General features: G+C 35.1%; 2 protein-coding genes across 4 annotated transcripts; both read right to left on the bottom strand.

The window, feature by feature from the left end:
- Window positions 1-3,493: 3,493 nt before the first annotated feature.
- Window positions 3,494-5,458, bottom strand: LOC109013965 (iron-sulfur assembly protein IscA-like 3, mitochondrial). The gene is made up of 3 exons (XM_018996247.2): window positions 5,196-5,458; window positions 4,708-4,825; window positions 3,494-3,958 (listed from the first exon to the last, which is right to left on the bottom strand). The coding sequence occupies exons 1-3, from the start codon at window positions 5,392-5,394 to the stop codon at window positions 3,853-3,855; spliced, it is 423 nt and encodes a 140-aa protein (XP_018851792.2). The 5' UTR covers window positions 5,395-5,458; the 3' UTR covers window positions 3,494-3,852.
- A 1,184-nt stretch (window positions 5,459-6,642) lies between these two features.
- Window positions 6,643-8,851, bottom strand: LOC109013964 (protein YIPF7-like). 3 transcript variants are annotated; one of them, XM_018996246.2, is made up of 2 exons: window positions 8,039-8,851; window positions 6,643-7,406 (listed from the first exon to the last, which is right to left on the bottom strand). In XM_018996246.2, the coding sequence occupies exons 1-2, from the start codon at window positions 8,704-8,706 to the stop codon at window positions 7,328-7,330; spliced, it is 747 nt and encodes a 248-aa protein (XP_018851791.1). In that variant the 5' UTR covers window positions 8,707-8,851; the 3' UTR covers window positions 6,643-7,327. The 3 variants fall into 3 exon arrangements, with proteins under 3 accessions (XP_018851791.1, XP_018851789.1, XP_018851790.1); XM_018996244.2 differs by having other exon boundaries at window positions 6,643-7,412; window positions 8,039-8,780; XM_018996245.2 differs by lacking the exon at window positions 6,643-7,406 and having other exon boundaries at window positions 7,824-8,780.
- Window positions 8,852-9,884: the final 1,033 nt, after the last annotated feature.

Here is a 9,884-nt window from a genome sequence, read left to right as displayed (position 1 = left end):
ATTTATTTCATAATATTTTTGTGCCTTTGCTGCATAGCCCCGCAGTAAGATCTGAACCAGAAATAGAAATTTGTCTTTACCGTGACAGAGGCAATGCATCTTTGCATTTCAATATCAATGAATTTATTATTATCTTGTTGATTGCTTTTTCTTTCTTTCTTCCTGTGTTCTTTTATTTCTTTATTTGATTGTCAAAGTTTAAAGTTTGGGTTTTTAGATGTGTGGTTGATAAAGCACGAGATATGGTGATTGTATTCACCATCATTTGGTGTATTTGGATAGAAAGGAATGAGCGGTGCTTTAATGACATAGCGCGTTCTCTAGAACAAATCTGGAACTTTTTTATACATTCCTTGCTGTTTTGGTTTTCAGCTTTAAGGAATAACAGAACTTCCATTCATGATTTTCTGTTGTCACTTTTCGTATTCTAGAATGTATTTAGGTATTTTCTTTTGTATATTTCTTATGTACATGGGCTTTGCCTATGCATTCGTTTCCAATAAAATCTCTTTTTACTTGTAAAAAAAAAAAAGTTCTAGAGATAGAAAAAGATACACCCTGTGAACAATAGTTTGCTTCTTAACGGGCATGACATTGTTTTGGAGAGCTCTTATAGGGCAGAATAATCTAGTACTGGGGATACATAAAATTAGAGAAAGGAGCACAAATCATTTAAGCTTGGCGGAGTTCATATTTTGGTTCTGATTGACTCTAAAGCTATAGGAGGAATTCTCTACGATTTTTCTTTTATTGGTGAATTCTCTACGAATTACTTTGTATTATCTGTTGCTGTATATTTCCTCACTCTTGTCAGTTGGTTTTGGCAATATCTATACAAGTCACAGGACTAGCATCAGTTGTGGCTCTAGTTGCAGATATGTGTGTTGTAAGTCTATTTATTATGATCATACCAACTAGGAGAGCGGTTGAGGCACGACCGGCCGTCTTGGTCCTAGGATTATATATGTGGTCTGGGCAAATTTTAGTTTTATGATTATATATGTGGTTTGGGAAAATTATAGTTTTCATAAAACGAGACTTCAAATTTCAAGCTAGTGTTTCAGGATGCTATTGCTGGTTACTACGGCCTGTGTTACCAGTCACCTGTCTTCACCATGGGTCATCGCCTTGATATCCTCTAAAAGTTTAAATGGTGCCTAATTTTTTGAATTCTGCATTTGGTAACAGCTGTAACTCTTATTATTTTTCTATTATAGTTCTTGTTCTTAGTTTTGCTCTCCAATGGTCATCAGTTTGAGTCCCTTTAGGGTCATTGGAGGTTTACCTGATCGTTAACTTCAGGACCCCGTGGGATTAGTCGAGGTGAGCGCAAGTTGACCCGGACACCCTTGGTTATCAAAAAAAAAAAAAAAAAGCAGTTCTTGTTCTTGGTTGAGACTCCTGAGTCTAAGAGAAGAGAAAGGTGGTTCAGTTGAATGTAAGAGAGGAGATCATTCAATGCAGGCCCTGGAAATCTTGGAAAAAGTCATTTGATATATGATAATTAAAACACTTGAAAGATGGACAAATTAGAGGCATTCAATTGATTACGGTTAGAGGATGAACTTCTGCTTTTCTTTTTTTGGGATCAGTACTAGGAGAAGAGCTTTTTTGAGATCATAGACAGATTTTCGATGATCATAACGGTGGAGGCTTTAAAACGATGCACGATATATACCTGCACTTAGGCTCTAAAATCAACGTGTTGCTTAATTTGCGTGAAGGCATTTGTTTTTCTGGCGCATACGCTGTAAAGCTAAACCAAACTGCCACAACAAAGATGCCAATCCCCTCATCTCGGACGAAAGGGAAACGAGACAGTTTCATAGCTTTTTTCGGTGGGTAATTTGTTATCCAAACCAATGCTGTTATTCTCTTACACATCCACCGGCACCTATAAACATGTTCTGTCTATTTTTCCAAATGCTGGAGACTTAAAAAAGTTTGTGAGAAAAATAGGTTGTCGTGAACAATGATGAAGTTGGTGAAGGCTCAGAAGTACAAGCCCCAGCAAGATGAAGCTAGCCGGTTAGGGAGAACAGGCCAATGGAGTGGAACTATGGGGTATAAAGATATGGGAGATGGCATTCTTAAGGTGGCAAAACTTTTGGAAACCATGCAAATGGCCATTGTTGTTATAAGGGAGGAGCAACAACAGCAATCTTTCAACATTTCTGGATAGAGTAATTTTACACACAAATATGAAGTACGTAAACGCCGCATAATCGCTTTGAAAAAAAGTGAGATCCATTATTAAAAAATTAATTTTTTTTATGTGAGTCTTATATTTTATTCATTTTTTTCAAACCGATTACGTAACGGTTGCACAATTCACGATTGCAAATATCTTTTATTTTCTTGATATGATTATTTTGATACAACCATCATAAGATTGGTGGTCTCATTAGGTGAAATTTTGCTTCTTCAATAAATTAGATCAGCTTGCACTCTCTCTCTCTGTTTTTGTTTTGTCCATTCGTTTTTTTCTTTGTAATTTGTTTTTGGGATTCTACTTCCGTAGATAATTTAGAGTATAAATAAAATGGGTATATTTGCATTGCTATGCATTATTACAGACACTGCATGAATTTGCATCTGTGCATATAAAAATACAATGAATTGTATCTCGACAAAAGCATTAAGAAAGAGAGTCCTTTGAGTTTCAATTGTTCAAATCCTCGTAAATTTCCTAGGGTTTCGTTTGGATAAGCGAATTTAAATTTAAACTTTCATTTCATCTAAACAAAAAAAAAATGTCGTAATTTCAGATCTCTTGATTTTAAAACTTTTTGTTTGGATGAATTTTAGAAAGGAAAGAATTTGAATTCATTGTAACATATTTGTTAGAATGATTTGCAATTCCTTTTCAATAAATAGAATTTGAAATACAAGTTTTTGATGATTAAAATCCTGCTTGGATTTGATTTAAATCCAAATCTCATCTTTCGTTTGTGTACCAAACAAAAATCCGAATCCTCTCTCCCAAGTTCATCCATCCAAACGTATATTAAGGGCTTGTTTGCATAGAAAAACGAACTTATCTCATTATTATAATTTTTTTAAATTTACACATAATATAATAAACAATTCAACATTTTCAAATCTTAAAATAATAATAATATTTAAAAATAGTATTTTATTCAACTCATCTAAAACCATCTCCTCTCATATCATCTTATTATCCAAACCACACCTTAGTGTTTGTTTAATTTAGCTCTAAGATGACGTTCTTCCTCCATGCCCAGGTACACTTTTTATAGAAATAAAATGTTGGACACGTCCAAAGAATTTCAGCTTCAACTCACATCCAAACAACTCCTAACCCAAATTTCTTAGAAAAATATTGAAAGCAGCGGGTATTCATATAAATGTTAATTCAAAATAATGGTACTTGCCCCGTTATATTGCAAGGATGTCAAGGTATTTACAACTTTCGGCCTCCTAGAAAGAAAAGACAAAGAAACGTGAAAAAGATAAAAAGAAAAACGTTTTCAGCAACAACTTCTATGAAGAATAATAAGAGATCATCGATCATATGCCTACGTAATGTCCTCTGCAAGACTGAATTAACATATCCACAGGCAAGTACAACCTTAGTGAAAAGAAAAGTATCATCATCTCTCTTGTGCACAAAGTGTGTGACTTTGTACATTCAAGATGTTCTTATTACTGAACTCAAACTTGACATGGAGGAATTGTGCACTGAAAAGACTATACAAGCTCTGGTTTGGCATCACTGTCTCTCTCTGGTACACTCAAGAGATCCTTTCTTCTTCCAAACGACGCTTTGATGGTAATTTCTATATTTTCAGATTTGCAATATACAACATATTTCCTAAAGGTAAAAATCTTTTAACTGCCTCCTCGCTTAGCAGCTTCTGCACTACTTGTTGTCATGAAAGACTCTCCACAACCACACTGTCCTTTAGAGTTTGGATTAATGAAAATGAATTCAGATCTGTATCAAAAAAGAGAAACCACAAACAGTAGTTAAAAGAACAAGGAGGCTACACAGAGAATAGTCAGGAAAGGAACAAACTTTGGTTATGGGAAATTACAAACAAAAAACAAAAAATCGTGAACAGGTCCCAAAAATTTATCCGGCAGCCATAAATTTTTCAGTTTCCAAGTGCAGCTTGACACTACTTTAATGCAAGGGCTGACAACTAATTCGTTTTGTTCATTCACATGCATGCTGGAAAGAACTTCAGCCGCCTAGAGAAGAGAGAAGTTTTTCTAATCAACAAAACCTCAACACGTTGAACTTTAGTTCTTTTGTTCGTGGAAATACATCTTAGAACATTATAAGTGAGGAATCCCAAGTTATAATAATCATTAGAAAAACCAAATGATGAATCAACACGTTTTTTTCCCGCTTCTCTATGGCCATAAGATAGGAAACTGATAAAATTACCTATTCTAATGTACCATAACTCATGATTCAAAGAACTATTAGTCCGTCCATATAATGCGGTGCTCAAAACAAGATCGCGGTGTTCTTAGTGTAATGTTTATTTTTCCTTAATATGGGGAAAAAGGAAAATCTAGAACATTGTAAATTGTAATTAATAAGAATGTAACACCAGTTCAAGGAAAACGCGGATGCTAGATCAGATGTGTTCGTTACTAATAAGTAGGCATATCTCAGTTTGCGTTCCGTATGGACTACCATAGAACTTGAACAACCGTGTCGAATGCTCTCCGTACCTGAGTTTGTCATCTACGAAATCCATCTCGGTTCCTATTACATGCATCAGTGCCTTTGGATCAATCAGTATCTTCACACCCTTGTCATCAACCAACTCATCGAACTTCCCCTTCTCGTCTGAACACAAATCCACCAAAGGTCAATAGCTGTCATATTACGCAAAGGATTGCATCTCTCAAATGCTTCAAAAGAAATATATATCACATGAAAGATAGAAAACAGAAAGTTCGAATCTACAAAACCGCTGTAGCTTTCTTCCTAAATCTTTACGTGCCGTAATTCATAGTTCAACCAATAACAAAGAACTTGCGTAGAACTCAATTGAATTTTCTAAGGGAAATTGAAATTCAAAAAAGAGGAAAAAAAAATTACGCTTCAACTAGAACCTGAATAGAACTTCAGTCGAAAGGATTTTACGAATTACAAATTTACATATTTGGGGAGGTGAAAACAAGTAAATTGAGGGTTTAGGATAGAGAAGGACGACCTGCGTAATTGAGGGTGTAGGATAAGCCGTTGCAGCCGCGAGCCTTGACGCCGAGACGGAGGAAAGTGCGCTGCCGATGCTCTAGCAGCTGCCTGATTCTAGCAGCGGCGGTGTCCGTCAAGGCTAGGACTTGGCGCCGGAGCGCCGGCCCGGCCTTCTTGGCCGATCTCGCCAACAAAGAAGATGAAGACGCTGCCATTTTTGCGCTTCTCTCGTCTTCTTCTACTTCTCCGTTTTTTCCTCTTTTTTTTGTGCCAATTGACATTTTTTGCTTGTTAATAGTGCTCTTCCGAAGAGATTTCCAGTCACGCGCCAGATACAAGCGTGGTGGACGCTCAATAACGATCAGTTATATCTATTTTAATCATATTAAATAATATATAGTATATTCATCACTATTAAGTTAATAAAAAATATAAAATAAATAATTATTTAATAATAATAAATATGTCACGTCATATTTAATAAAATAAAAATAGAATGATAATATAGTATATAAAATTTTCTTAAAAGAATAAAGACAAAAAGCTTGAGACCACATCAACCAACAAGTTTAATTGATAATTATAGATTATATATTTAGAGAAATTTTAAATTTATTAAAAAAATTATAAAATAAACTTATAAATTGACGTAACTTAATATAATATTTCAAATAACTCAAATCTATTTTATAGTAAAAAAAAATTATAATCTAATATATAATATCAAATTACGTCAATTTATAAATTTATAAATAGGTGAGACATTTCTCATATATTTATATTTAATTTTTTTATTAATAAAGTACATCAATTAATAAAATCAAGTACAATATTACAAAACTGTTGGGTACTACATTGCCCTTAAAAGACCAACAATATTATCATCGGCAGCCCAATTAGCAATGAAGTCTATTATTTTATCTGACCAGCACCTCAATCTCCAGTTTTTAAACAAAACATTGGAAGGTGAGGATGTAAATCCTCTTTTATTTAATGTCCAATTAGATGGTTTAATCTGATGAGATAAACACTCATGCAGAAGCTCGTTTAAGGGTTTCCCAAATAAATATTTAAGATGTCGTTCACCCTAAAGGCAGTAAAAATCTGTGGCCCAAAAACAAAAAAAAAGTTTCTACAAACTGGCTTAGGCGCCCTGAGTCAATGCCCACTTCTTGTGATTATCGAGACAATTTAGATTAGGTTTAAATAATGAGTTGAGATTAGATTAATTGAATTGAAAATTGAATAGAATATTGTTTTAAGATTTAAAAAAATTAAATTATTTATTATATTTTATCTCGGGGATAAAATGCAATCCCTGAGCTTTAGAAACTTCGGGAATTGCTTCGGCTTTCGTGGAGGTTTCATCTCTTTACGGCAAATAAAAAACAGGTCAGAAAGGGTGCACAACCGAGGTAGCATCATCACCATCACCACCAATATATGTTGCAGAATGGCCAGCAGAAATCTTAAGCACACTCAATTATATTAGTAGCAGCAATGTCACTGTCACCAACATGTAAAAGCAGAAACCCCTCATCATCAAAACGAGCGACAGCAACCGCTCCACTCAGCCTCCACCAACATTACCAAGCAGCATCACCGGTTCCTACTATAGAAACATGAAATGGACCCATGCCACCAAACATGGCATCCAACAGAAAAAATTGTTTCATCTGAAGTTTTGAATTGGTGACTGTACCGCTTCAAGGAAAACATGTTATCCACTGCAAACTTACCAACAAGTAGATACTATAGTGACCAAAACTATTCAGGTTTAAAGGCATCGATTCCTCAACAGATGCAAATCCAGGTAGCATCACCAGCCGAAATCTCACCCTGTTCATCCTAGAATCCCACCACATCAATGACACTCCAAGATGTCCAATAGTTCTTGCATTATTCAGGTATCCAAAATCAAGGTCTACATGACACCCAACCTTCAAAAGTCGAACAATATTTTTCCACCCTTCATGAATGTACTCGTAATCTCTTCGGCACATAAATTCAAGGAATTATTTTTTGCATTGAGTAGGACCAATGTGCTTTTGAACAATTATAGTGAAATTTCATCCCTAAGACGGATAATATAAGCCACCACACTATCTCATTAACACACGCAGTCTTTCTCTCTTTCATAGAGTCGCGCTACCTCGTATAAGCCCCCTCCTTTCTTACAATCACGTACATGCACACACTCCTCCCACTCACAGCATATGAACTCAATCTGCAGCTAAACAGAGACACATTGACAAGGTCACTGATAAAAGAGTAACTTAACCATCATTATAGCTTAGTGCTTATGGACATACAAGAAGTAACCAAAAATCACAGAGCATCATTATCAAATGGGCTTCACGCACACACTTCAAAGTTGTGAATCAACATGCAGTCCAACGCCTATCCAAATGGTGAATTACGTGAGGAAATGACCAAGTCCTTTTAGTTTCGCTAATATCAAGGGGAGGGAATCCACACTCTCAAAATGTAATAGCAGGCTACTAATTCTAATGGAATAGCAAGATATCTGAACAGATACGAGGCCATATTGAATTTTCATTTCTGCATTATCTTCCATTGTATGTGCAGCTTCTTGCTAATAATGCATGCGGTGACCTAAACACCAGCGCTCATGCCAACCATAAACACAACGACAAAGAATTTGCCTTTTGCATCTGATTTATAATAATATTGAACAATCTAGGATTCAAACTACGATAGAAAGAAATTCCAAATTGGCAAGCACAAACCCATAAAACAATTTTCAACCCCAATCCAACTTAAAATATCACCAAGAGCGAAAACAACATGTAAATCAAGAAACAAGCATAGGCAACCAAACCCGGGTGTTCATCCCACCTCGCTGCCTCCAACAAAAGCCTTGCACAAACCCGCGTCGACCACGCAATGAAAGCTGCCGCCGTAACAAGAATGACCGGCCCGCCTTGCGGCACGAACAGCGCGAGCGCCGATAGAAGCACCATCGGCAGCATAGAGTAACCGACCAGACTCAAGCACCTGTACAAATCCAAGCTCCCGTTCCGCCCGGCCAGCATGTTGAACACTGTGTACAAAAAAACAGCAGAGATGGTGGCCCACCCGAGGATTATCCCAAAATGGATCTTCCCGGCGAGCAGTTGGAAAAGCCCAAAAGCTAAAAAGAACAGGAACGGACCCGAGAGGTCCGCCTCGGAGTGGAGATTCGGGTTTGGGCGAAACGGGTTGAGTATCGAAATCGTTTTGCTCCAGATTTGCTTTGTGTTGATGCCGAGTTCTTCGAGAAGAGGCGGTTCTTCGTCGAAGTTTGAGCTTGCGGTGGTGATTGTTGGGCCGAGATGAGGGGTAGCGAAGGAGGTAGATTGAGCGGCGGAGCCCACGTCAAAGGACAGAAAAGGGATGGGGTTCGTGGCGGGTGGGCGTGGCTGAAACGGCGGCGTTGGGCGCCGTAGGGCTGCGGATGTGGGGCCTCCAGGTGGGTCTCCACCGGAAGGGAAAATAACGGGCGGGACGTTGAATTGCTTCGACATTTTGGGGGTAAGGATCTGGGATTTGAGGAATTGGGTTTCTCAGGAAAGTGGATTGTCTGTGCACTTATATTTTTCCGAAGAAGCTTTAAAAAGGCGAAGTGACGTCCGAGTGCTTTAGATTTAGGTTGGGTTTGGACGTTGAAGTGAGTTAAATTGAGTTGAGTTGAAATGATAAAATATTGTTAGAATATTATTTTTTAATATTATTATTATTTTAAAATTTGAAAAAGTTAAATTGTTTATTATATTTTGTATTGAGATTTAAAAAAGTTGTAATGATGAGTTGAGATGAGTTTGGTAACCAAACTCACCTTTAGAGATGTGTTGAGCGAATTGAGATGATTTATAAATAATAAAATAAAAATTAAATTATTTATTATATTTTATATAAAAATTTTAAAAATTTATTTTAAAATTTTAAAAATTAAATTATTTATTATATTTTATGTAAGAATTTAAAAAATTTATAATAATAAGATAAAATAAATTGAGATGGATTATAAATATAAACGAGGCCTAATACTATCCTGTTGAACTGGAGGACATCTGTATATTATTTTTTAAGTTATTATATATTATTATTTTTTTGCATTATTTTATTTATAATCTTAAACAATACGCTAAAAACATTTTAATGCTCAAGAATTTGATAATTTGAACATCTTAATATTAATTCAATACTTTGAGATGTGGTTTTAAAGTATAAATAATAGTTTGGGGATGTCATAGAAAACTTATAAGACTCAAATCACCTCAAAAATTTCTACAAATTTTGATCAAAGTTTAATTTATTCAAAATCCCTTCAAGAGCACTCCCAATGAATTTTGTAAAACTCATTTTTATTTAAAATTTAAAGAAAATGAGCTCAAAACTATCTCCAACGGATCTTGTATTTTCAAATTAATTTTCTATTTTACTATAGTATTTAGTTACATGTAGCGTGAATTATATACAAATGTAAAAATATTTTATTTATTTATTATCTTTTCATGTACTTTATCTCTCATAATAATTTTTTTTCCTTATACTTTTTTTTCAACAAACTATTAAATAATATAATATAAAGAAAAAATAGATAAATTTATATATGATATATTGCAAAAATCAGAATGTAAAATAGAAAAAATAAATTTTGATGATATATTTTAAAAGATAAGATACATAAACCATTAGAAGT

This window comes from Juglans regia, chromosome 14 (genome assembly GCF_001411555.2).
Source record: "Juglans regia cultivar Chandler chromosome 14, Walnut 2.0, whole genome shotgun sequence".
Taxonomy (NCBI): Eukaryota; Viridiplantae; Streptophyta; class Magnoliopsida; order Fagales; family Juglandaceae; genus Juglans; species Juglans regia.
This window is presented reverse-complemented; position numbering and strand designations above follow the sequence as displayed.